The 27,327-nt window shown below is 46.5% G+C and overlaps 3 protein-coding genes across 3 annotated transcripts; all 3 read right to left on the minus strand.

Moving 5' to 3' along the window:
* Nucleotides 1-109: 109 nt before the first annotated feature.
* Nucleotides 110-3,684, minus strand: LOC133908959 (uncharacterized). Its single transcript, XM_062351201.1, has 8 exons — nucleotides 3,525-3,684; nucleotides 3,346-3,437; nucleotides 3,188-3,262; nucleotides 2,750-2,856; nucleotides 2,594-2,649; nucleotides 2,271-2,421; nucleotides 1,264-1,566; nucleotides 110-1,098 (listed from the first exon to the last, which is right to left on the minus strand). The coding sequence occupies exons 1-8, from the start codon at nucleotides 3,675-3,677 to the stop codon at nucleotides 281-283; spliced, it is 1,755 nt and encodes a 584-aa protein (XP_062207185.1). The 5' UTR covers nucleotides 3,678-3,684; the 3' UTR covers nucleotides 110-280.
* Nucleotides 3,685-3,872: 188 nt separating this feature from the next.
* Nucleotides 3,873-8,185, minus strand: LOC133908958 (putative disease resistance protein RGA1). Its single transcript, XM_062351200.1, has 2 exons — nucleotides 4,701-8,185; nucleotides 3,873-4,011 (listed from the first exon to the last, which is right to left on the minus strand). The coding sequence occupies exon 1, from the start codon at nucleotides 8,040-8,042 to the stop codon at nucleotides 4,704-4,706; it is 3,339 nt and encodes a 1,112-aa protein (XP_062207184.1). The 5' UTR covers nucleotides 8,043-8,185; the 3' UTR covers nucleotides 3,873-4,011; nucleotides 4,701-4,703.
* Nucleotides 8,186-10,082: 1,897 nt separating this feature from the next.
* Nucleotides 10,083-17,959, minus strand: LOC133908960 (transcription factor HBP-1b(c1)-like). Its single transcript, XM_062351202.1, has 11 exons — nucleotides 17,547-17,959; nucleotides 16,368-16,471; nucleotides 15,426-15,499; nucleotides 15,107-15,316; nucleotides 14,515-14,589; nucleotides 14,372-14,431; nucleotides 13,751-13,828; nucleotides 13,614-13,665; nucleotides 13,024-13,295; nucleotides 10,939-11,187; nucleotides 10,083-10,582 (listed from the first exon to the last, which is right to left on the minus strand). Exons 1-11 carry the CDS (start codon nucleotides 17,624-17,626, stop codon nucleotides 10,436-10,438), a joined length of 1,401 nt encoding a protein of 466 aa, XP_062207186.1. The 5' UTR covers nucleotides 17,627-17,959; the 3' UTR covers nucleotides 10,083-10,435.
* Between the last annotated feature and the right edge of the window lie 9,368 nt (nucleotides 17,960-27,327).

A 27,327-nucleotide genomic window follows, 5' to 3' on the forward strand; every position in this document is an offset into this window, starting at 1 on the left:
AAGTAAACCAAGCTCAAACATATAGTCATCCGCTCTCTCTAGGGGAAATGGAAACAAGTAACAAAATGAAAAGGACAAATACGAGAATTAGGATGGATACTGCAGAAGCTGAGCAAAACTTAAAAGGGCATTGATTTCTCAACTCCAATACAATGCTATCTTTTTGGGGAAAAAATGAAAAAAACAACACAACACTATCACTTGCTTGTTTACAGCCTCAAAACCATCGACTATTGAGGGGAAAATCGAACTAGATGATTACAACAACAAAAATTATCTTTCATTTTATAAAGAGCAACTCCTCTTGGGTCACCTTTTTCCACACACCACCAACCATTAATCTACCCTTCAAAGGAAAGGTCAATTCTGTCATATCTGAAATCTCATCTTCCAGTGATGATCTTGATATTTCCAGAATGCTTTCATCTTCCAACTCCTCAGGGTGAGAGTCAAACCTTTCCGAATGATCCTCCTCAAAATGTCCATGCTGTCCTAATGTGGCATCCTCCAGTGCATGATTGACGACATCAAAGGCAGGAAGAACAGCAGTTGAACTAAATGAACAGGGTACCATTCCTATTGGACAGGGGGTCCATGACCTTGTTATAGACCATCTGTTATATTTATCTGCTGTGCTTGTGTTGAACGATCCTTCAGCGCTATTTTCCGCTAAACATGCATTCTTCTGCCTCTTCAACTGCAACTTGAACATTTCCAGGGTCCCTGTTACCTTTTCAACAGATTCTTGTTCGTTGCATATGGTTCTTGATTCAGGGAGGGAAGAAACTTTAGCCAAGCTTTCAAGAGATAACACAGGAAGCTTCCTCAATTTCTCCTTCACATTATTATTGTTGACCATCTCAATCAACAGCAGTGCTGCATCTATGATACATCTTTCACCTATAGTGGATAAATTCAGTAACTTCTGCAGAAGCTTTGCAAGGCAAAAACGAGGGACTGCATTCTTGTCTGAAGACAATACTCCTATCTCGTGGACAAGTCCAATGTAGCCTGAACCTTTCAGTTCTTTTATATTTTTGACAAGCCATAGAACCAAGGAGCATAATCTTTTCACTTTAGATGGCTCATACGATTCACCTACAAACATAACAACCAATAAGGCCAGAAACATAGCCGCAAAATAGGACTTCACAAGATCTGAAGAAAGTAATAAAATAAAGTAATCAAATTTGGCAGGGTTGTGAAGCAATCATGGAAGGAAATAAGGTCTGCAGAAAGTGTATAACACACGTTTATAAGTACCTTTGTTTGTGAGTTCTTCCTTGGTCTCGATAACTTCAATTACTGACTTTAGTATGCCAAGCAGCAATCTTGGTTCTTTCTCTGACAGTTTCATTATGATAGTTTTCATATCGCTATTCAATATTTGATCATCGGATGAGTGGTTAACAGCCAAACTATCAGTTTGTTGCATGTCACTGCTTTCAAAGGACTCAGGAGCATCTAGTTGCAAAAGATCCAACAGAACAGAGACAACCTCAGAGGGACAAGCATAGTATAGTCGTCGAGTATACTTCATGGTTTTGGAAATCAGTTTCTCAGAACCTGTAAGTTAGAAGTAACACAATGAACAGTGAGATATTTTGGTCATGAAGATATATTCCCTTGACAGAGACTTACAATTATCAATAATGTAACTTTACTCATCTCTGATAAATACTAAAACAGAATTGCTGTTGAACAGATGGTAGTAATCGCACCAATAGAAGAATATTCAGAAAGTAGATAAAAGCAAAGTATAGATCATTTGTCTTTCTTGCTATGTATAGATCAAAGCAAACCGTACCAAGCTGGAGAATTCAATTGGAGTTGTATTCCATAGGTTCAAGATTGGAGTTGTACCATTAAGTCCAATATTTAGTGCTTACTTAATCATAGAAAGGGGGCTACGTTTGTCTTTATTTCCTTGAAGTTGCATTTTATTGGGAAAATTGTAGGTATGACCTTCCTAACTCGTAGAATCTAATAGAGAGCTAACCGAGAAAAACCGATTACAGGTAACAGTCAATTATCAAAATGCATCTCTAACCATCCAAACATCAGGCCAATCAGAAAATTATGGACGTCAAGCAGGAGTTGATCAGAGATCTATTGAGCAAGAAAAGGTCATCTTCTCATTATCTATACAGAAATCTTAGTGCAGGCCTAAGTAGATAAAACCTATACCTGCCTGCCCAGGTCCTAAAGCAACAGAGAAAACCCAAGAGCAGGATCAATAACAGTTCTCTCTATAAGTTGGTGATACTCACGTTTCCTTTTGGAACCTGATTTTGATTCTTTTGAATCATTCCCCTTCAGAAAGCGAGCAATCTCATGCAGTCTCAACCTCAGTTCTACTTGAGCATCAGGAATTGCATTGGTCTGGCGATCCCAGTAGATGCACTTCAACCAATCAAATGCCTGAAAGTAATCTTAATAAGTAAAATATCACGGCTAGAAACAAAGAAAGAAATTTAAAATCCCAGAACTCTTGAAATTATGCTTTTATGACCAAAAAAAAAAAAAAACACTCAGTAGCAAAGTGAAAGAACTATATGACAAGAGGCCTTATAAATGATAGAACTCTTTTTACCTTAATGCTTGCCAAGCGTAACAGTCGCAGAGATGGAAGATTGCGATGGGAACTCTCTACATGCAGCACAAGTAATCAGGGCATAAACTTGTAGTGATCATGTGAAAAGGGCCAAATTCACAATGTAATATGATGCAACAAAAAGAATTTCCTAACCATGACGAATGTCGACCAGAACTCGTGGTATTCCAACGGCCTCGGCTAGTTCAGATATTGAACGGCCAGTTTTCTTGTGTGGATTCTCCACGAAACCATTTACGAGCCTGGCAGTGGGAAAAAAATTAAGTGGAGAATAACTGATTATTGTATTTGGTAGGAGTTTAAGTTGCGGAAGCTATTTACACTCTACTGTAGAAGCTAGGACAGATGCATCTATGAAAAAGGAGCCAAACACATCACATGTTATTATTTCCGCACACCACTAGCAATAATAAGCTAAGGCATTCATTTGAATCCATCCAGCAAAAGGAACAATTTTGCTGCTCGCAGCACGATAATGATGCAGCATCCCCAATTTATCCTATGTGATTTGAGAGAGCAAGTTTTGCACATGTATCACACACAAGATAAGAATTACAGAGAGAGTTTCCTCGCCTCATTATTGCCATACTATACAGCATCGCAAGAATCTCCTCGGACTCCAGCGCGTCATCCCCAGCCAATCCGCTCCTAGAAAAAAGAAATTGTTGCATATAACACCATTCCAACTCCACAGCCACAAACAGGTTCAAACTTCGTATCAAACGACGAACCTGAAGAAGGGATCCCGCAGCCGGATCTCAACGAAGGCAGCGGTGACGTCCACGGGTATCGGTAGGGAGCCCCTGCTCCGCCACGCTGCAATCTGAACCAACCAACGAAACACTAATAAATCCAGACCCTTCTGCCGAAACTTTGAGGCCTTATCGAGTTTCGTAGAAGAGAGTGTTACCCTGCGATGAGCGGCGGCGGGGTAGGGGGAGAAGAGGCCGTCGCGCACGAATCGCCACTCTGCCCAGCTCGACCAAGGCGCCAGCTTCCGACCTGTGGACAGGCCGCCGGCGCCTCCATAGAGGCCGGTCGCTTCCGGCTCCGCCGCCGCCATAGGAGCCAAGCCAAGCGGGAGTCTAAAGCCCTACTAAACCCAGCAAGTAATAACACCGTGCAACTGGCCAGTGGGGTCCGGCAGAACTTGGGGAAGAAGCCCGACTCACTGACAAGGTGGGGCCAAGATGAAAGCGTGGTAGCGGATAGGGTGTTCTTTGCAATTTGGCCAGCGGAGTCGAGGCGTATTCCCCCTCCTGCGGCCGTGCCGCCCTCCGGCCTACGTGGCCTCGCCGTCGCCGGAGCGGAGCGCACAGGAGACGGCATCAGGGGCCACGGAGATCGGTTGGGCGCCGCCGCGTCCTCCTTCTGCGGCCGGCATTGCTCGCTCCACCCTGTCCAATTCCAGAGAGTGAGTAACCTAAATAAAAAATACTGTTTCGTTCGTGTTTATGGATGATGATATTTTTACATAATTGGAATGAGACAGTCGCACGACATGGCTATGCCAACCATATTGTTGCTGTAAAATTTGGGGGCTCAAGTGTCATGTGGGCGTTCCCATGCTTATAAACAGATGAAGATCTAATTTTGCATTGGCTAGACTTATACTGCACAAAGTGGTGTTCTAAGCTGATAGATAGAACATAATGATGATTCGCTTGAGTAGCTCTCAGCATTAGCACAAATTACTAATCCTACTTTGTAGCTAGATTACATATTCTGTTTGCTATTGTTTCCTTTATATCTCGAGTCTGCAAAGAACTGGACAATTCCATAGTACTACACCGTTCAGCTAACTAAATCTTAGTTCCTCGACAATCTTGTCAACATGGTCATTACCTGCTTAGTACAGCAGTTAACTACCATCAAGCTGCGGCATGATTTTGCCGAAGCAAGATCAAATTGGAAGTTCGTTTTATACTGTGTGGGTCTAGTTTACCGGCTTATCAATATTCAGATATGCAAGCCAGAAACAGCGAGGAGAGATCTAAAATAAACACTCCTAATATTATCATAGCACATGAAAACAGATATGATTGCATCATCAGTGTCACTAATTCACTATGAGGAAGAGTGTCACCTTCTATATCTGGTCAAGCATAATAACATCTCCATCGATCTCAATGTCTCTTATATGAGCTATCTTGCCTCGATCTGGCCCACCTTCTTGGCACCGTTGCTTAATTAGTGGACATTGTTTGATGTAGAGTTCCTTGAGCCCCCTGGGAAGGCCTTCTTCTGGCAAGCTTTCAATCTCAGGACAGTTACCAATGAGTAGTGTTTCAAGTGAGGAGACTTCATACAGGCTCGGAGGCAAACATTGAAGGTCATCACAGCATGATATCTCCAAGAATTGGAGTGTGTGAGGTAAACCCTCCACTGGGAGGTTACTGATATCAGGGCAGTCAGCAATTTCAAAATGTCTGAGACGAGGAAGGTATCTTAGTCCATTTAGAAGCACACATGCTAACAAAGAGCATGAGTTCAGACGGATGTCTTCGATTGAAGTGGGAAGCAAGCCTCCCTCTAACGCTGTCCAAGGCACCAGACAAGGGCACTTGTAGATGTGCAGGCTCCGTAGTGATATAAGAGGACGGAAACACTCCTCTGGCAGCGAAACAAGCCCTTCGCAATGGGCTATCGTTAGACTCTTGAGAGCTGTCGGTTTGTGTGCAAGCAAGCCTACACGCAGAGATGCTAGATTCGGGCAATCATTCATGTATAGAGATGTTAGAGAAGATGGACAGGCTCCATTTTGAAGCTCTGGAAGTGACTCAAGTCCAGATTCATATATCCTAAGTGATGTCAGTGTTGATGGAAGAGGGGGTAACTTCTTCAGCTTTGGGCACCTGATAAGACCAAGTTCAGTTAATTGTGGAAACAACTGTTCAGAAGCATGAAAAATCCACTCTCTCAAATTTGGCATATCTTCCAATAGAAGCTCTTCTAAAGCTGGAAAACATGTTGATTGACCAAATCCTGTGAATTCACGTCCAAGCTGTGTCACCTCGGTTGCTCCTGCTATATCGAGATTTTTGAGAAAGGGAAGCTGACCTAGAGGCGGAAGCACCTTGCTTCTGCAGTTGCATATGTGAATGGTTTGCAGATTTGGAAGAGATGAACTAGCCAGCCAGCTTGGAAACCTTACCCCTGGGAATCCTTTAATCATTAACTCCTTAAGATCAAGATGTGGTTGAAGGCCTTCTAGGATTTCTTCTTGCTGTTCCGAAGGAATGACTGTGCAGTCTTCATCCCATATAAGGTGTAAAGTTCGAAGGTGTTCTTTGGTCTTCAACTTTGCAGCAAGCACATCTTGTCCATCAACTACATTGTTGAGCCCACGAATAGAAAGCTGTCCATGAAGCTGATCCATGTCCCTCAACTCTGTGATCTTGTGTCCTAGGCGCTTCTGGACAACAAATTCCTCTAGTTCCTGGAGGCAGGTCAAACTTCCAATCCCAGGTATCCTAGACAGTAGCCTTGTACGTACCTCTAAGTGGCGCATGTTAATGAGCTTAGTGATGCCTTGTGGCACTTCCCTTAGTGAATTGCAGTCACTGAGCTTAAGTATTTGCAAGTTATAGAGCTTAACAATGGACACCGGTAATGTTTTGATTTCAGTGCTAGTGAGATCTAGAAAGCGAAGCTGTTCCAGATTTCCTATAGATTCTGGTAGTTCTTTAAGACCTCTTCCATGTATATCGAGCACCCTAAGAAATCGAAGTTTCATAAAAACACCATCAGGCAGTCGAGACATCTTAGACTTGTATCCATGCATAATAATTAGTGTCCTTAACTTCCTATAACCATAAAGTGGACCAAACTGCACGCACTTGCCATCCTTGCATGGAAATGAAAGATGCCGAGTCTTGATAGCGTTGTCTTGTCTTCTTTCATGCTCAAATTGATCACAATCTTCCATGGAGACAGATTTTGCAAGGTCATGCATTGCATTTTGCATGACATAGTTATCCTTGTAGGGCTGGAAGAAGGATCTGCTTAGTAGCTCATTGAAGTATGCGTTGCCGCTATCCTCCAGTCTCTTCTTTCTGGATTGCCTGATGAAACCAAGTGCTAGCCAAATCTTAACCAACTTTTCTCTCCTGAATATATAATCTTTGGGATATACAGAACAGAACGCAAAGCACTGCTTGAGATGTGGTGGTAAGTGATTGTAGCTTAACCGTAGAGCTGGCAATATGTTATTTTTCTCTGCTGTTAGCTCCCATATGTCATTTCTTAGTATGTCCTTCCACTCCTCTTCATCTGTTTTGCAAAAGAGGAGGCTCCCTAATGCCTTTGATGCAAGAGGCAGTCCCTGCAGCTTCTTCACAATTTCCCTGCCTATCACCTCCAGCTGTGGATATGTGCTGCAATCACCATCCCTAAATGCATAGCTCTTGAACACAGACCAGCTATCATCATCTGATAGTTGTTGTAACTTGTAGGGCTCTATCCCTCCCATTATTCTGGCAACATTCTCATTTCGTGATGTCACCACTATCTTGCTTCCAAGCCCTCCTGAAAGTAAAGCTGCTCTATAGCTGAGCCATTTATCGTGGTCTTCATTCCAGACGTCATCCAAGACAAGCAAATACCTCTTGCCGCGTAGTACTCTGGAGAGTGTTTCCTGAAGCATGTTCATATTAGTGCTGACAAAGGATTGGTCATAGGCAGCAGCCTCAAGAGTTTCTTGTGTTATCTTTCTCTCGTCAAAATTTTCAGACACATAAACCCAGATCCGCAATTGGAAGTGTTCTTTCACTCTGTCATCATGGTACACCATCTGCATAAGAGTGGTCTTACCAAGCCCACCCATGCCAACAACTGGAATGACACAAACATTGCTGGAATTATGTCCACTGTCTGACAGCACCAGCCTTACCATTTCCCTTCTGTCTCCCTCCCTGCCAAACACAGCTGAACTATCTACAAGAGAACTTGACTGCGGTCGCTCTAAGGTTTCACGCCTACTCATTCCACCTAACATCTGAAGCCCAATGGTGTCCCGTTCTTTTGCAATCTTATCTAACCTCACCAGTATGCTGCTAATCTTTTGCTTTATTCTGTACTGATATAGATTCCTACGCAAGAAGGAGGTAGGAGAACTGACACTTGCCTTTGTGGGAAGTTTCATCTGCCTCTGCTTCAGATGCGTACATTTGGCGGAGTACCTGTCCAGCAGATCATCAACGTCGTATGCAATATCCTTGAGTTTTGCCAACCATCCCCTCACAGACACATCGGTCAACTGCTTCGCCTCAGCGTCGTCAAGGAAGGCCTGCAATTGAGAGAGTGTGCAAGAGAGATTCTCTAGCTTGCCTTGGATGCCTCCATAAGATCTGAACTGATCAAGAACTACTTCCGACAATTTCTCAAAGAGGGTCTGCATAAAGGCTCCTAAAATTGCTTCTGCAGCCATGGGAGTATGCTTCGGAGCTTCCCCCTCTTTTGGCCTTATTCTTGGTTTGGTTCGGTTGTTAGTCTGTACGAAGGAAGTGGGGAAAGTTGAAAAGTGTTCGCACTCCAGAGGGGCCAAACGTGTGTTGACCAGTGACCTGAAGATGGCATTTTCCATTCAATTTCCATCACTAGTAAGTGGAGAAAAGTCCTCCATGTGAAGACAAGATATTCCTTGTAAACAATCCTTTTCCTTGGATCTGAAAGTTCACCTATGCCCATCCGCGATTTTTATTTTCCCCATACAGCTGAAGTGACCTGACATTGTTCAGTTTCTTGGACATATTAGTAAGTTTTTGCATCAGCGATACTTTGCCCAATGCACAAGGTCTTTTCGGATAAAGACAATTCCTGGTATTTGCAAGCGTATTTATTTCTGCCGGACTATTCTTCACCCATGATCATGTTTTTTTGTAAAAAAATAATAACTGTGACCTCTCGATGCAGATTAATGAGACCCATTGGTAGCAAAAAGAAACAAGATGCTGATGAGTGACGAAACTTCCCTCCGTCGAAAGCCAGGAAGGGGCTAGCTGAGCTACTCTTTGATTCACTGAAGGAGACATATTAACTGCTCATTTTGGCACAGAGCAGGGAGCTTCCATTGGTAGGTGGTGTGCCTAGCCATTTGCCATATGTTCATAACCAGTTGGAGTTCTCAATGACAAGACCTACTCATCGATGTTCCTTCCGAAGCTTCACTGGACAAAAAGTATCAGATACGTGGGCAGTTGTACACCCTCGGTGAGGGGAAATTCGTCGTGGAGAAGATGGGTTCTTCATCTCTGAGCTCACAAGAATGAAAGGCGCCAAGAAGGGCGGTTCAGCGAAGCTCGGTAGGCTCCCAGCGGGTAACGGATGCGAAGAAAGATCCTCGACGAGTGGTATATCAGGTTCAGTGGCCAGATCACCGAGCATTCTGCAGTTCTCCGTTGTTGCGGTACTCGTGCTAGTTTCACACTGATGTTTCTTCTTTATATTTCTGAAATCTTCTCGTTGCTGAAGACTGATTCTCTGTAATGTGCTGCTGAAGTACCATGATCGTTTTGACCTAGGTATCCTGGGCAATAAAATGCTGATCTATGACTTGCGAGTCATCTTCGCAGTCGTGTGTGTTGGTTTCTGTGCTTGTATGCCTACTGTGAACTGTCCATTCGATGGACTGAACCTGATGCGTTGCGTTGCGCCGTTTCGATTGGCTGTTATTGGGCTGTTACTCAACAACCTGGAACCCGATCCAACTGATTTTATCATTTATCTGAATAGATCGCGATCGCGGCCTGTGCGCCGTCCGAGGTTCCAATCAATCGCGTGCATCCTTTCGAATCTCTGGAATAAAACACCAGTCAGTTCTGTATTACCTCTTCCTCTATTTTTTTATATCTAATAATTTTTATTCCATCAGCTCAGAAATAGTATATGTATTTCTTTTAATCTCGTTTCCGAAATTAAATTTTGACTAAATTTTTTCATAAAATATATCATTTATAACTACAAAATCTATATAGTATAAAATTATTTTAAATTATAAATTTAGTTGTATAATTTTGATATACTAGGCATTCTTATAATTTCTTTAAATGTTAGTCAAAATATATAAAATTTGATCTTTCTAAAAAATATACTTATTATTTATAAACAGAGGAAGTACTATATAAACTCTACTGTATAAAACACGATGTCTCCGTATCACATTTTTTCTTATTCTCCTCCTATTTAATAAAATTCTATAAAATTCAAATATTTTACCTATTTTTACCATCCACCATCATCCTCTAACTTTCCTACCTTGTTACCGGCTACAAATATATAACACATTTTACTAATAAAATAAAGAAAGAAAATCGTATTAGATCATTTATCACTCGCATTGTTTGATATGTTTAATCCTTCATCATATTCATCATGAATCATCCCCATACATACCAAAAAAAACGTGATTATTGATTGGTTCACTAAGGGTAATACATGCAGTACTGTAATTTCCTTGGAACAACATAACTCAGCAAACAGATATTGAACTATTAATCTGACATGTACTCTCTGTATTGCCCAACAGTGAGGTTGCACTGATCTATTCGTCGACTATATACGCAAATATCATCCCTTACTAAGATCTTAGGTTATTCCGCAAGTATTTACAACTCCATTTTTTTTCAAAAATGTTACAAACCTGTCCAATAACTCATAATATGAAATCATCTACAATATGCACTGAACATCCACTTGAACACATACATGAGAAGTTCCTGATCCAAATCTCTCTCCAACACATGAGAAATGTAAAGAAACTAGTGGACTAATACAACACTAGAGACAATGCCTAAAACTACCCTATTTATGAATTAATTGAATTTATTCCCGTGGACGGGCAAGCCAAAGAGAACTCAAAGCACGTAGTCGAGAGAAGTAGTCGCTTATTGCAAGCAGAGCTCGTGCAGATTGGCGGGTGGTTAATATTCGTTGCATTTGCTGAAGTGTTTGCAGCCGCAGATTATCAGCCTGCACATATGACATTGTTAAACATTTTTTATGTACTTCCTTGCTATAACTGATAAACTAGATGCATTTAAAATCAAAATCTACCATTGTTTTGGTATGTTATTTATCTATCAACAGCATTTTGAAAAGATAATATTTCATCAGCATTTCCAATAATGATATTGTAATCGAGGTATTTCATTTCAGAGTAAGCTTGTATAAGCTGCCCAGAAATTTTATTCTCCAAGATATGGATTTAAGTATATCACATAACTGATAGTCTGCACAAAAGACCTTAAACAGTATCGAATAAATTAAGTAAAAGAAAGATAATACTGTGTTACCAAAAGAGCCAGTCCGTCATTTGCATAACAAACCTGTCGTAAGAAGTTTTCGAGGGTGCCGAGTTTTCCCATAGCCATCGCCATCTGTCCCATGTAATTGGCAACATTGCCAGAAGGTCCAGCTGGGCCCAGGGATCCAGATGCTAGAGTCTCTGCAAGCGACTGTTGTAATGCTTCCATCCCTTGAGAAAGAGCATCTTCAGCTTGTTGGGAGGACTGTTGCAGGTTGGATATACCAACAAGCTGCTGATCAGTAAGAGGCTCTAGCTGGCCTGCCAGTAACTGCAACAGTAATGTTGGTATGAAATTAAGAGAATTTGATGAGCACATGAGAATCACTCAGAAAGTTCGTCTCAGAAAAAAGTACAGGATTGAAGTTTAGCGTCTTGAATTCTGTATGAGGTGTTAAAAAAACTACCATGACAAGTGTTATGATCCTAGATGATACGGGGTAAACATCCTTGAAGAGGATAGCCGGACGGTGTTAGCTGCTAAGGACAAGAGATTAGACTATAGATAAAACTATATTAATTTTTCTTGCTTGACTCCTATTACACAACTATTTCCAACCATATATAATTGACCAACTTACAGAGTCCCAATCTGATTACAACTCGTTTATTCCTTCCTATCGATTCTAACTCAATCCTAACCGAATCCAACTTACCTACTTCTCCTAATCCAACTCTCCTAACATCTCTACTGATCTGACCTTCCAAACTAATTTATCTCTTCCCTAAAACCGAAACTAATGTATCTCTTTAATCAGCCGCGCTACAGTACCGTGCTGTACTGTTCATGAATGTAAAACTCCCCACGTGAACAGCAACCTCTGCACATAACGTCTCTCCCCTCCTTCGAAGACAGCCCACCCTCGAGCTGTAGAGTGGCGGCTATGGTTGAAGCACCAACACAACATATTGGAAGGTGCAGGGTAGCGCATACATGGCATTTTTGAACAAACGAAGACGTTCATGTGGTAGCTGTTGATAGACACTGAAATCTGAGCATCCTTGACGTGCATGATGCATGCATTTGCCATCCCATGGAAGACGGCGTTGGAGCTGGTGAATTTTTGTGGCAGATGGTAATGGAGGCGGGCATGGTAAGGCGGTGACTGGAGGTAGGGTTGTCGTCGGTGAAGGAGTTGCTGCACTGGATGACGTACCACTTTACAGGATGTGACATGTTGATGGTTGTCGCCGATGAGGGCGCCAGCACACAGGAAGCCGTGCTGTTGTGTAACAGCAGTGGCTGGTTGGCAACATCCAACGAGCATTGTTCCACCACCGAAAGTTGCGAGGACACGACAACCAGCTACTGAACCACCTCGCCTAGCTATTGCTTGATGTTGGCTAGGGTACTGGTGGTGAAGCCCTCCTTGATCTCCTTCCGCAACTGCTCTTCACGCGTGGCGAGAAGCGCCTTGAACTACGTGTTCTCAGCATCAGAAGTCATAGTCTCTGATACCAATTTGTTATGATCCTAGATCATAACTGGTTAAACATCCACTGGGTTTGAGATATTAGACTATAGATGAGAGACTTAGAATATTAGATGAGACTAAATTAATTCTTCTCGCTTGATTCCTAATACCGGCCAACTTACAGAGTCCCAATCTGATTACAACTCGTTTATTCCTTCCTGCCGATTCTAACTTAATACTATCCGAATCCAACTTGCCTACTTCGCCCAATCCGACTTCCTAACATATCTTTACTGATCTGACCTTCCAAACTAATTTATCTCTTCCCTACAACCAACCGAAACTAGCTTATCTCTTTAATCAGCCACGCTACGGTACCACACGGTATTGTTCACGCGAGTGAAAAGTGATTTCTTCGCGTGAACAGTAACTTCTGCACATAACAACAAGCTTTGTAGTTAGGCATTTTTTGATGGAAAATCCTAAATATAGAGGTATGAGGATCGGCAAATGTGCCATTTTTTCCTTATTGAACAGCATGCAGCCCACAAAACATTTTGTCACAAAGACACTAAGCAAAATCATTCAGTTAGAATGAAAACTCCCATTAAGAAGGGACCCTGGATTTTACTGGCAAGAGCCAAGAGGCGAAGGGATTCAATTGTGCATGCAAAATAAAAACCATTAGGTACCTTAAGAAGCTCAGATGATCGGAAGCCACCTAACCACATGAAACACCTCTCAGCAGGGGTCTTCCACATCCCAGACAGCACATGAAAAACATCTGCTTTGGCTGCTACACCCTTGAGCCTGAAAATTTCGTTGTACTGTGCCATGATGCTATCAACAATACTCCGAAGATCGTTATCGCCAGCATGAGCATTGACTGAAGCCCTCAACTCATTTATATGCTTGTTGTGCTCCTCCAACCAGCGTGCATACTCCATGTCGAACGCCAAAGCTCCTACAAATCAGAGGACATGAACACAGAGGGCACTGGCAGTATGATGGTATCAAACAAACAATAATTCAAATCGTAGCACTCCTTGTAAACTTCTAATCATAAACAAGCTACAATAATTCCTTAGGAACTCAAGCATGTGTGAAATGCTATGGTAACTTGTTTCAGTTGTTAGCTGTGTCTACCTTATTTTACTCCTAACTAAGTGTTAAGGAGCATCCAAGAAAAGGGCTAACTGAAGTCCCATAATGAAATATAGTACACAGCACCATGTGTATTAACCTAAAACTTTTAGAAAGAGTCATGGGAGTGTACTATTACCATTTCCGCTCGTTGATTGAGGTTGATCTCCAGACATCGAAATAAAAATACCCTGAAGAATTACACATTGGTCAAAATATGGACAGCATGTACAACTCTCGAAACTTCTTTCAAATAATGAATGTAAATAGAAGAACCTGCTGACGAGCCCGCTGAAGCTCTTGCTCTAACTGAGTAAGTTTCAGTCTGCTACTCTCAAGGTTTTGGACGTATGCCTGACGAAAACATAAGGTGAAACAGTGCAAATCAATTCTACAAAATGGTGCAAAAAAAGATGCATAGAAGAGAAGGGGAAAAGGTAGTGTCATAGCAGTGGCGGAGCTTGGACTCAAAATTAGAAGGGGCCAACACTAAGTAATAGGTAAATTAAGCAAGGTAGAGGGTGGCCACTTTGAAGCTTAATCAACAATATTGCCTAAATACTACTACTTTTACAATGTCGTTGCACAAATGTTTTTTTTTGTGGGGGGGGGGGGGGCGCCTCAATGAAGCTCTGCCTCTGGGTCATAGCCAAAGAAATGTTTTGATTGAATCTACAACCGTAAGTATGATAACAAGCTAGGCACACGACACTGTGTGGAAAATGGATACATGGTCTACTAATAGAGCTCATGTGTAAAATAATATGTAATACTCTGTTTAAATGAAGAGATATCTCAAAATGAAGTAGCATCAAGAGTGATACCACGCTACGAGATGAGAGCACCACATAAATGGAATCTGATAGGAGTGCAAATTTCAGTAACACACCAACTCACCTTCTTTCTTAAACGGCTTTTCCTGGCAGCTTCACGATTTTGGGCAAGACGGCGAAGTGTCTGGTTGTAAAAAAAAAACTTTTGCTTTCAGCAGTGGATTATCACATCGACAAAGCATCATATATATATAGTGATATGAGTACCTTCTGATCTAGTTTGTCCCTTGATCTGTCACTAGAATCAGAAGCTGTGGGGCCAGCAAGCAGTCCTTGTTCAAACTGACAGGCAGACAAAAACCAATATGCTTCAGTATAAGCTGATCAATGTTACTTAAAGATGAACATAAATACAAAGCATTCTTTCCAACAATAATTGCAGTAACACTGTTAGTGGGAGGTATAATTCGATTGATTACTTGGTTAAGGAGGATGAATATACACCAAGCTTCCAAATGTGAAAAGAATGTTGTCGGCAACTAGGCAACAACCAAAATGCATGCAATATTTCATCAAAGATTGAGGGGAAATTGTACCGGTACATGCAATGGCTTTATCTAATGCACCACCCATATTATTTGTGCAAGGGAACCTTAATGCCTAAAATTTGTTCAGGGCATTTATGCATATGTATGATATTGAAATATCAAAGCATGTAGGTTTCAAACTCAAACAATTCTTTATAAACACCTCACAAACCTCCAAAAACTGAGTATGAACAGTTCTGCAAACATCAAGCATGTCATGACTGTCGCAATAAAATAGACCGACAAAGCAGTGAACTGAGAATGGTCGGTACCATCTGATTCCTCTCATCAGTGTCTGGATCTGTTGACGTGTCAGTCCTGGGACTATCAGCCATAGCTAACTCTTCCCAGTTCTCGATGTTACCAGTTGTTAAAGCCACCAGATTTGGCTGTGCTCCTGTTTGCTGTGTTAGCGACTGAGGGCCAATTCTTGCTGCTGATGTTGCGGCTGCTGTAGTATTTATATGAGACGGAGAAATAGGCTACAAAGAGTAAAGCAAATCTGCGTCAACTCTGGATATGGATGGAACATCACTTAATTAACGGGTGTTTGATCTGTGACCAGAAATTGTCAGTGTGTGGCCTGCATACCTTTCCGTAACTTCCAAACTGAAGAGGATCGTTGTTAACTGTATGAGTATTTGGCTTCAGATTGAACGAAGTGTCTGAATATAAGAAAATAAAGGAGAAGCAGTCAAACTATGGGCAATGAAACAAAAAATTTAGTACCTCATGTACATCAGTCAAACTATGGGCAATCAAACAAAAAATTTAGTACCTCATGCACATCCATAGAACTACTCTACTGTCTGTTTGAAAAGGATTGCAATTACGTACAGCCAAAACACTTATGCAAAAGCCCACTCACCAAAATATGGAAAACTCACAACCCGTGACATTTTCATGTTACTGATAAACTAAAGATAGCCAAGATACCTTCTACTCAACTGGTGGAGCATGCAGCGATTGTGCTCACAAGTTTGGCAGCATACAGTAGCAATGCTTGCAAAGGTGACACCTCTATTCAACAGCGTGGAGAATCTCCCTAAGATACATTGGCTAGTGGAGGTGGTTGTCACCCAACCAACCAGGGTTTGATTCTCACCTTCTACATATTAATGCTAGGGTGGACGTCTCTCCCCCTAATCGAGTTTTTTTTATTATTCAACAGCGTGCAGCGATTGTGCTCAAGAGTGTGGCAGCACACAGTGGCAATGCTTGCAAAAGTGACACCTCTGCTGCGTATGGTGGAAGAACACATTGTAATCCCAGTTTTACAGCTTACAGGTACAACAAAGTAAACAACAATAATATCTTTTGTAACTATTGTAAGCAAAAATACCAACAATTGAGCAATGAAATAAAACTAGGTATCAGGATTCAGGAATGGAAGGCCAGATGCCTATGAGTATATTATTATTTTCTCAAAGCAGAAAAAATGCACGTTACTAATAATTGAAGTTCCTAGACCAACAAAACAACAGATGTAAAATGTAATTTCTAGCATATTTGATCGAGAACTGAAATACATACTTGTACTAAGATTAGCAAGATCTTCTATTCGAAATCCAGCAGACTGTGCAAGCGCACCGAAGTCAGTAACTCGAGAAGGTTGCATGATGTTCACATCTGTGTGGCTGAAAAGCATCGTTCACCAAAATTAGATACTGGTCATAAAAAAATATGTATTTACAACAAGCACTTTTCTTTTCCTTCTTTTTTTTTGTCTTGATTCACAAACACACACCTAAATCTGTCACGCAATGTCCTTTCTGCAACAGTCAATAGAGCAATCTATACATTTATTTTTGGAACATCTGGGTCTGTACCATCAAAAGATCCACACTAAGTTTTTCTTTTTCTTTTTCCCTTACATTAACCACTCTTTGACATTCAATTGCATTGGTTGCAAACTTTTGTGAGTATTTACTACAGTAACCATCAAAGGGGCCATGGATACAGACAGTAACGGGCAAGAACTTAAATTTCGTTCAGAACCAGTTTCTTCAACACATACCGATTGAGACTTTGAAAGATCCTGCCAGGAAATATGCAAAGCTTAGCCAAAGTCCATATTTTCTACCCCATACTTTGGCGTATTCGCTAGTCCATAGTTCACCCAAAATACATAGTAGTACTACTCCATATGAGTCCGATTGCGCGTGCCCAACTCTTAGAGCCTTAGAGGCCCCTCTTCTCCTTTCATGGAGATCGGACCTGCCACCGTGATAATCTGCGGCGCCCTGGTTGGGGACACATATGTGGTCCAGTTATCAGTGACAACAAGCCAAGCCCCTTACAGTTGACCAGGGGCAAGCTGCCAAACTGTTAGGCCAGTGAGTGAGGCAGCATAGCAAATGAATGAAATCATTGCTCGTCTCGGTCCTTAGACTGCCAACAAAAACTTGCTACTGCTAAAAAAGTTATCACCTAATGATTGCAGCACATGAGGTAAAGGTCTAATCTAATCAGAAAAGCAATCAGCTTTTTCCTCCTGGAAAGCAGAGGCAATCAACACTGCAATCTATGCTCTGTGAGTGCCATGGTCAATTTAACTAGTAATCAACAGTCAGGGCTCGTGTCATGCAGATGCAAGTGAAACAAACAGAGAGCATGAAGAATTGGAGGAGAGGTAAATGGGAGACAAAACCAAAGGGAATGGAGAGGGGGGGGGGGGTGTCCAAGAACAAGTGCGGTGGCGCGGGAACGTACATGGCGTGCTGAGGCCCAAAGCTCGGCATCGCCCCGCCCGCATCTTCCGCCGCCGCCGCCCCTCCTCGCCTACTTTCCATCCGCCACCATCAATCAGCATGCAACCCCCGGCGCCGCCATCGCCTCACCTCGCAGGCTCACACATCAAAACAACCATCTCAAGAAGAAGCAAGGATTCTCTCTCCAAGATACACCAACACCAACACCGCCGCCACCACCAGCAGGGTCCTGTCCAAAAAGTTTGGACTTTTGCGCCCGATCAGTTCAGCGATTTGACAGGGCTGCGAGGTGGGAGGTGAGGAGGAGGGTGAAGCGGTGGCGGGTTGAGGAAGCGACCGGTTGTGTTTGGGGGAAGGGAAGAGGAGGAAATGGAGGAGGGCCCGTCCACTCCACAGGCGGCAGCAGAGGTTGCCAATGCCTCGAACTGCGGCCATTTTATAATGATTTCTTGGGCTCGTGAGTCCCACCGGAGAAGTGACGTTCGGACCATACCAGTCTCTAGGCGGGAGCCATCCCCTGCATCCGCACCTGCAGTAGCCCAGGACATCTTTCGTTATTATCTCTATCTGTTATATTTTATTTTTCTCGGCATATTTTTTAAAAGATTTTATTCTTATTTTTTTATCTTACAATATTTAAAACAATAACTTATTCTCTCCTTTAAAAACTAGTTCTTCGAGATTTTTCTATATGTGAGTAAAATTATACTTTACGTCATGTCCATCTTCACTCATGTTCAATCTTGCAACAATAAAAACTTGCTAATATCTATAACTATTAGAGTTGCCTGGAGGCTCATCCCCGATCTACCAGCGCTAGAGGATTCAGGATTTGTCCCTGTTCATCGCAGACATAATAACGTATGGATTGGCAAATCCTCAATTTTCCCTTTGTTAATATGTTTGGTGAGTTATGCCCCTTTCAAGAGCGGGACTAGTATAATTGTATTGAGTTTTCTACTCAAACTTTGCAGCGTTGTCTTGTGTGAGTTTGATCGAGCCAAGCTAGTGTTTTTAAGGAACATAGTATAATACGTACATATATGTACATACTCTTATGATCTGTATATACATTTGTATAACATTTATTGAAGACTAGCATTATATTTACTATCGACGGTTACTTCACTTACTATTAAAAGAAAATTCTATTTTGATGAGATATATAATGAGCAAACTTAAATTTAATCCCTGATAGTTAGGAATATAATCACCTCCACTTACCATCCAAACCAAAGCTTGATTCTCACCAAGATAGTGTTTAGCTACAACACACATTTAAAACTTACATGTGAGTGTTTTAGACTTATGACATGCATACATATTTTTTATAAAAAATATCTGAATATAAGCATTTTATTCCAATTTTAGATTGTTTTCACATGTACTTGCAATGCTTATACGTGACCTATTTCAATATGTACCAAAAACAAGGAACAATTTACGATTTGCCACTGAATAAGTACATGTTCTATGATATGGGTCTGGACCCACATGTCATTAACACACTGATGATATATCGTAGAACAGATAACTTATTCAGTGATAAATAGTAGAATCTGACAAAAACAAAGAACATGTGATAAAAAATCATCTATTTGTTTGCTCTTAAATGCAGATATGTAAGTAATTTTGTGAAAAATAATAAGTAAATTAGAATGAATACATGAGTAATTTAAAAACATATTAAGACAATTTTGATTGGATGTTCAATAAATTTTGTAAATAAATTAGAAAAAATCAAAGACAATATCAAATATAAGTGCTAGAAGCAATTTTTTTTTAAAAAACAAATTAGTTTGAGCTCACAAGTAATTTTGTATATTTTTAGAAGCAAAATAGATATACATATCGTAAGACTACAGTATATACAATTTTTAGATTTTATCTTATTTACCTTGTCACAAACATGTAGCCCTTTCTTTCTAGTTGCCAACTTATCATACAGTAGCGTCACGTTTAAAATGCCGGAAATTGGGGCAAACAAACCGGACTGTTTAGTTGCCCAGGTCGCAAAACTTTCTGTGGCGACTGTTCACTTCGCATTTGTGTACTAGTAGCTGCGTACCGTAGCTTTGGTTCAACAAGTGGGACGTGTTGCTGCGCCACAAACGATCAGGAGCTTTGGATGCAAATTTCTTCACCTGGCATTGATAATGCTATAATAACCGGTGCACCATTTCCCATGATTTGTTTAATCCTCGTTATCTCTTCAACTAATCCCCTCGGGAGCACCACCGTTCTTAAAAGTCTCTATCATATCTTTCGCGTGACAGCTAGGGGTGAAAATGGATGGCAGGAAATTTGAATTATCCAATTTCGTATCCGTTAAAATGCGAATATGAATATCCGTATCCGTATTCGTTTCTGAAATGGGTACTAAAATGGATATATCCGAATTCGTTTTCGAGATTCGGATTCAAATGTGGATATCCGAATTCGAGATATATCCGATTCGTATCCATATCCGCCAACCAGGGAACTAAATTTTGCTAAAGTTTTAGAAATTTCAGATATGAACGAAATTCCAACCCAATCAAATTGGAACAATTTCAGTCAAATTTCAGTTAAATTTGATCAAAAATTTAAATTTCCAACATGAATTTTGAATAAAATTTGTAAAATTCCGGCCCAATCAAAGTAGAACAAATTTCATTCGAATTTTATCAAATTTCAGTCAAATTTTTTCAAAAATTTAAATTTTCAACCTGAATTTCGAAGATCGAGTAGATATCGAAATGCGGATTCGTATTCGAACTATCCGATTCGTATTCGTATTCGAAGATATCCGGATCCATATTCGTATTCGGATTAAAATGTGGTAAATCGTACTATCCGAATTCGGTTCCATGCGTATCCGATCCGTTTCCATCCCTAGTGACAGCAATCCAAATTTCCGTTCATGTCGCGAACTAAGACCGAACCCAACGGGTTCGCGTCCGGGGCTCATTCCCTTTGCGATGGAAAAACACTCGAGACGAGAATGGACGAGCACTCCCAATCGGTTCCCCTCCCAGCGCGGCGTGGGGCGGGAAAGGAGAGAGGTTCCCTCGGGCGTGGGAACCTCTCTCCATTCCCTTTGCGCAGACGGAGAGCGGAGAACGGTTCGGCAGTTGGCGTCGCGCGCTGGTGCGGAAGCCGCAGAGAGCCGATGCGGAGGCAGCACGAGCAGGGAGGACGGAGGTGCAAGGGTCGGCGGGCCGGCGACTCGGGAGAGGGGGGCAGGTCGACCGCACGGGGACGGTAGCGTCGATGTCGGCGGAGGCTGCCAGGCGGCGTAGCGTCGAATCGACAGCAGGTACGCCCAAGCAGCCCTACCCGAGCCGTAGATTCGGGGAAGGGTAGGTCAATGGATTGGGTTCCGGCGTGTAGTTGAGGTCAGGAGGGTCGTCAGCCCTTGCGGCGCGGGGGACGGAGGAGGGGGGCAGGTGGCGCCCGCGGTAGATTGAGCGGTCGTTGGACATGGGGGAAGGACGCGAAGGTCGTCAGTATGTTGCAGCAGAGCCGAAGGTTCGGCGAGATACAGTGCACAGGCGGAGGGGTGGGGATGTGGTGGCGGAGGTCGATTGATGAGTCGTCGGACATGGGGGAAGGCCGGACGGGGTGGGCGATGGAGGCATCACAGGGGGTGCTGGGTTCTGTGCAGCGCACTACGGCGGAGGAGGTGGTGGGAGGGCGTAATCTTTCCCTACTGGGGCGGGGTGAACTTGCGTTGCCGTCGGTGAAGGGGAGTCATCGGCCTCATGGGATTGCCGTGGTGAACTATGTAGATGGACGTGGCAGCTCTGGCGACGCTTGTCTCGTTGATGCAAGACCAAGTGCAGGATGCGGCCGACGCGTTGAAGAAGGTAGCATCCGACAACATGAGCCCAGAGAGCACACCAGCGGCCGTCGATCTGAACATGACGCTTCTACAAGTGGATGCTATTGCCGGCGATTTGGGTCAGCTAGTCTTCCAGGTGGAGGATGCGATGTGCCGGTGTTCTCTGTCTGTGTCTACCGAGGAGGAGGACAATAGTAGCGTTGGGGACGAAGGAGAGGCATGGGCTTCCTTCAACATCGCCGGTGTCGGAGGGTGAACTCCTGTCGTAGGGATCCCGAGAGACCCCTTTTTAGAGATTCGGCCGGGGGATGATCCTGGAAAAGCTTGTTTGGAAAATAAGCGGGAACGGAAACAAATGCGATGGCTGGCGGGAGATGATTGCCCTAATGCGAGGAAAAGATGGGTGCACCGGGGTTTAGACAGGTTCGGGCCGCACGGAGGCGTAACACCCTACTCCTGTGTGAGCGCTATATTTATCCTTGAAGGGAATTCTTCAAGGATGTATCTGGTTCTAAGGGGAGAGCCGTTTACAAAGAGCTTGAGGCTCTCGTGTTCTAGCTTGGCTTGAGCTGGTTCGAGCGTCTGCGTCCTCTTCTTCACACACTTTCGGTTCCTTCGGTCTTGTTCGTCGGGGGGTCCTCTCTTTTTGTGTTCTCCATCCTTTCCTTTTATAGGCGCGCCGACCTCAACATATCCTGAATGGGAAAGAGGGGATGCGAATGTCAAGGTGCCACGGAGAAAGGCGTAATCATTTCATCTCGACGAAGTGACAGGGGCGGTGGAGAAATGCGGCGCGCATCCGACCACCCGCCACTGTGGAAGCCCTCGGGCGCCATAAAGGGGGCCCACCGGGCAGCCTCAGAGGTGCCCGGTGCGCCCACCCTGTCTTGTTCTTCTGCCAGGGCAGGGTGGCAGGCGGAGCGCTTCGATTCTGGCAACGTTATCCCGAGGCACCTGGATGAAACGGGACGGGACCCGTGCATTTAATGGACCCACGCCCCCCTGCCAGTGCATGGCAGGGTCTGACACTGGGGCGTGGGCAGCTGAGAATGTCAGGATGTTAGGATGTCAGACCGCGCGTGCCTATTAAATGCGGCATTGGGCCTTTGACTGGATGACACCCTGACGACGGGACCCTTCGGGTCGTCGAATGATCTTGCGCGAACCTTCGGGGAACCGAGTCCTCGGGGGCTACTACGTGCAGCCCCGAGCACTGTCCCCCGAGTACTTGAGTGAGACCTTCGGGGAACCGAGTCCTCGGGGGCTGCCACGTGCAGCCCCGAGCACTCTCTCCCGAGCACTTCGGTGGGACCTTCGGGGCACCGAGTCCTCGGGGGCTGCCACGTGCAGCCCCGAGCACTCTCTCCCGAGCACTTCGGTGGGACCTTCGGGGCACCGAGTCCTCGGGGGCTGCCACGTGCAGCCCCGAGTACTCTCTCCCGAGCACTTCCTTCTTGGTATTTGGGCTCTGCGGATCATCGGGGAACTAGGGTGCTCGGGAACCAGAGGTGGCGGCCCCGAGCACCTTCTCCCGGGACTTAGCTTCTTCTTACCTTGTAGGGTGGTGACATGTGGTGGATGGCCGGCCTGGCCTCGGGACTTAGGGACCCCTGGTTCTGAATACACCGACAGTAGCCCCCGGGCCCGTTGGTAGCCGATTGGACGGAGACTGCGAATGGGCCCTTCGTCGCGACCGAGGCCAAGGCTGTCGCGGACGCCATGTGGCAAGCTTTCGAGAGGTGGCCCTTGCGGACCTAGACTTCAAGTACGTTCCAACGGGAAAATGAGTGGACGCGTATCCACACAACTTCCGAAGGGTATGATAACCATACGGGCGGCACGCGCGGTCGCCTCGTAGATCGAGGAAAATACGCCTGGCAACCGCTGACATCGCGCGATCGGCGGGAGATTCGCCTGGCAGTTGCGCCGATCGAGGCGACGCTTCGCCGAGCGAACCGTTCGGGCGGCAGTTTTCGAATTTTGAGATATAAAAGGGGGAACGGATCGGTCCGTTCCCCTTTTTACGCTCTCTTGCACTTGTGCTCTTGCCTTCTTCGTGCTCTGAAGCCTTTAGGGGATTCTCAGGCAACCGGAGCATTCTTCCTTCTTTCTTCCTTCACCACCAAAAAACACCTTCCATCCTGTCGAGATGACGAGGGTGAGGAGGTCGCCGGGACAAGACTTCGGACAGCATTTTGCCGGAGTCTCGTCTGAGGAACGAGGAGGCGGCGGACAAGATTAGGAAGCTGCTGGTGCCGGAGGGTCAGGAGGGTGCTGTGGCGGTGAGGCCGGCGACTCTGACGCCGGCGACGACCGTCCCTGGGCGGACCGTCCTCTTCACCTCCTTCGTGGCAGCGGGGCTAGTGCCGCCGTTCTCCGCCTTCTTTCTGCAAGTGCTGGAGACGTACGGCATTCAAAATGGTGCACCTAAGCCCCAAATTCCGTCGTGGCATTGGCGGTCTTCGTGCATCTCTGCGAAATGTTCGTGGGGGTGATGCCGTCGGCGACGCTGCTTCGCCACTTCTTCGTCCTTCGGCCGGTGGGGAAGAAGAGGGGGCACTCCACGGCGGACGTCGCGGGGTGCTGCAACCTTCGGCTCCGGGAAGGCCTGGGGGACCATTACATTCCCCAGGTGATGCGCAGTAAGTGGGAGGAATGGCGACGGGACTGGTTCTTCGTCGACATCGACCCCCACGAGCGCCTCGAATTGCCAGAGAAGGTGGCGGAACCTCGGCGATCAACGTGGGAGGCGCCACCACCAGAAGATGCGAGACTGAAGCCGGTGCTGGAGCGCATTCTGGAACTGCGCGAGGACGGGCTAACCTCAGTCATGGTGGTTGTGGACTTTCTGCGCCGTCTTTTGGCGCCCTTGCGAGAGCGGGCCCGGCCAAGCTGGTTCTACACCGGGCCGGAGGACATCACCAGGACCCAGATTGGCGCGAGCTGGGATCTGGGGCAGGCGGAGCTGCGGGGGATGACCCGAGTGATCACCGGAACGGAGGACATGAGCCGGACGGAGCTCCCGTGGCCGGAGATGGCGCTCTGTGCCAACCCCAGCCGGGTGGCCATTATGGCGGGGCTGCCGGAGTTCGATGCCCAGGGGCCCGTGGACCGGCCAAGAAGCCGGAGTCCTGAGGCCTCCGAACTCCCCGGGCTGGAGGAACTACTTGGCGATGAGGTTGCTGGTAGTTCGGCGCAGGCTGGTGAAGGGGTCGCCGCAGGAGGGCAGCCGCCGTGCTAGAGAGGAGACCTTGGCTCCGGCGGAGCCTACCCCGGGCAGGCAGAGCCCGGGGCGGATGGCGGTGCAAGGCCTTGCGGAGAGCTCGGCCCCCCTGGAGGCACTCTGCGGAGAAGCCTGGGCCCCACCGGTGCCCGGCCAGCCCGCCGATCCTTTCCTGGCCGCCATTGAAGGTGTCCAAGTAGCGGTTGGGCGGCTGGGCGCAGTGGTGAACGCCAAGGAGGGGGAGCTCGAGGCCGAGCGCGCCCGCCTGGCACTGGAGAAGGCGCAGCTGGCGGGCGCCCAGGAGGAGGCCCGTGCGGCAGCCGCGCGGGAGCAGAAGCTCCTAGAAGACATCCGCGCGGAAGCCGCGCGGGCAGAGGCCGCGCGGGAACGATAAGACGCCGCCCGCTTGGCCGAGGCGTCGAGGCAGCAAGCTGCCGAGGCCCTTGCCAGGATGGGGCCGGCGCAGGAGAGGGAGGTGGCTGTAGCAGCCCGGGAGCAGGCTGCGGAGGAGCGGCAAGCCGAGCTGGCCCGCCGGGAGGGCGCGGCCGAGAAGACGCGCGCCGACCTCCAGCGCTGGGAAGACGATCTCCGGAAGATCAGAGAAGAATTCAAGCGCTGGGAGGAGGACGTCTCCATCAGGGAAGTGGACAATGAGCTATCGGCGTCGGATCTCGGTGCCCGGGAGGATTCAGTGGCCCAGCAAGAGGATGCGTTGGCCCGGCGGGAGAATGAGCTGAGTCGCCGAGAAGGCGAACTGAGTCACCGAGAAGGCGAAGCTGCTGCTGCGTCGGCCGCCGCGGCTACCAGGGCGGAGGAGAACGCGAAGCATGAGGCGGAACTGGCCGAGCGCGAACGCGCCTTGTCCGAGATGGTGGCCAAGACGAAGCAGGCTGCCGCTCCCACCGCGGCTGGCGGTTCTTCCGGTCCGGCCGGGGACCAGGGACTCGAGGCACAGCTGCGGGCCGCCAAGGAGAAGCTCGAGACTTCTTTTGTCTCGCGGGTCAACCTCGAGCACATGCTGGAGGACATACTCCGACGGATGCGACGGGCCGTGGAGAAGGGTGGTCTTGGACGGCTTGTCGACGACACGAAGGGTGACGGCCCCGCACGACAAGTGTTGGGGCTGCAGCAGGTCTGCGAGCGCCTCGAGGCCCTGCCTTGGGCGGTCCAGGAACTCGCCGCCCGGGAGGGACGTGGCTTGGCGCATGCAGTGGCCGAGCACGTCCTGGCCTGCTACCGAAGCAGGGACCCGAACTTCCCACTGGAGCCGGCGCGGGAGGGAGTGGTCGAGGCTGAGGGGGAGGCTGCCCGGGCAGCGGTCCGGAGTACCGCCGCCGAGGTGGCGGCCGGCTTCAGGCGAGAGGTGCCGCCGCCGCCAGTCCCCGGGGATGACTCAGAGGATTCAGCCGACGCCTCTGCCGCCGACTAGATCTTTTGTAGCCTCTTTTCTTTTGTTGTAGATGTAGGAGTGAACCCTTAGAAAATGCCTTGGAAATATCCTGTGAATATTAAATGGTTGTTTTTCCCTGGGCTCGCAACTCCAGTTTCTCTATGTGTTCGATGCTTCTTCCGATGTTTTACTTCGAAGTCCCGGGGAGTACTCAGTCGGGCCGTTCCCGACCTTCCCGTTCCCGAGGATGAAGTTGTCTTGATCGCTGTTGCTGGCACAGTTGGCCTTCAAGCTCTCACGAATCCGCATCGCCTAAGTTAAGAACAAAGACACAGACTTCCTTGCCCGGGGGATGGATCGATCCCGCTCGGAACACGCCGTGCCTGATGAACACTTTTTCACTTTGCGACCACTCAGTTAGTAGAAGGGAGACGTGTGCGGGCGAGAATGTGACCAAGAGTCCTCGCGGTCCGGTGGTGCCCGGGCTTTAAACGGGCCAGGCCGAGCACTGATAGCCCGCCCCCGAGACCTGAGCTCCGGACTACCCGAGCAGCTCGAGCGATAGGATTACCCAGGGCACCCGAGGACTCGGTAGTGCTCGGGGTCCTTAAAAGCGGACCGAACACCATGACCACCACGAAGGGCTTCGGTCAGACGTTATCGCAAGCACGCTACTCTTTTCTGCAGACCGTTCTGTCGTTCTGGGAAAAAGTAGTCACGCGGCAGGGTTTTGCGTGCGAGGAGGCCACCTCGCCGAACAGATTAAACCGCGAGAGCCCCCGAGAGTGACTCGAGGACATAAATTTACTTAAAGCAGACTTGTCTGAATATAACCACTCACCGGACAGCTGTCGGCCTTCCGGCTCATCGATCCAGGAGGGATGTGCTTCCGAGCTCGGGTGCCCGGGGACTCGATTCTTTTAACGGAGCGCCTGAGCGCCTAGAGGCATACGAGGCTCCTAGGGTCGGGTGATCTCGACCACCCATGCCTAGGTGGTAGGACCGCCCGAGGACCCTGGAGCCGACCAGAGACCGGGGCATTGAAGCCCTCGCGGCCGAGCTGCTCGTGATCGCCAGCCTGTGACTTAAGAGAAAAAATAGGATTTCTTTGTCTGGTGCGCTCTGTCAGTGCGGTACTTGCTATAGACTGCTCTCATTTTCGACCCGAGACCTCTCGAATACCCAAACCGGCGGACAAGAGCGGCCAGAGGCATAACCCAGAGGTCCTATGGTTTGGTGGTGCCCGGGTATGACAGACCAGACCGAGCACCGACAGCCCGCTCCGGGGGCCCGAGCTCCGGACTACTCGAGCAGCTCGAGCGATGGGATTACCCGGAGCACCCCAA

This window comes from Phragmites australis, chromosome 2, assembly GCF_958298935.1.
Source record: "Phragmites australis chromosome 2, lpPhrAust1.1, whole genome shotgun sequence".
NCBI classification, from domain to species: Eukaryota; Viridiplantae; Streptophyta; class Magnoliopsida; order Poales; family Poaceae; genus Phragmites; species Phragmites australis.

Coding starts and splice junctions, on each gene's coding strand:
- LOC133908959 (XM_062351201.1), bottom strand. CDS start 3,677: ATGGCGGCGGCGGAGCCGGAAGCGACCGGCCTCTATGGAGGCGCCGGC. Junction 3,438..3,524: donor CCGCCGCCGCTCATCGCAGG/GTAACACTCTCT, acceptor TGGTTGGTTCAG/ATTGCAGCGTGGCGGAGCAG. Junction 1,099..1,263: donor GGAAGAACTCACAAACAAAG/GTACTTATAAAC, acceptor TTATGTTTGTAG/GTGAATCGTATGAGCCATCT.
- LOC133908958 (XM_062351200.1), bottom strand. CDS start 8,042: ATGGCTGCAGAAGCAATTTTAGGAGCCTTTATGCAGACCCTCTTTGAG.
- LOC133908960 (XM_062351202.1), bottom strand. CDS start 17,626: ATGGAAAGTAGGCGAGGAGGGGCGGCGGCGGCGGAAGATGCGGGCGGG. Junction 16,472..17,546: donor TTTGGGCCTCAGCACGCCAT/GTACGTTCCCGC, acceptor GATGCTTTTCAG/CCACACAGATGTGAACATCA. Junction 13,666..13,750: donor TTCAGCGGGCTCGTCAGCAG/GTTCTTCTATTT, acceptor GTAATTCTTCAG/GGTATTTTTATTTCGATGTC.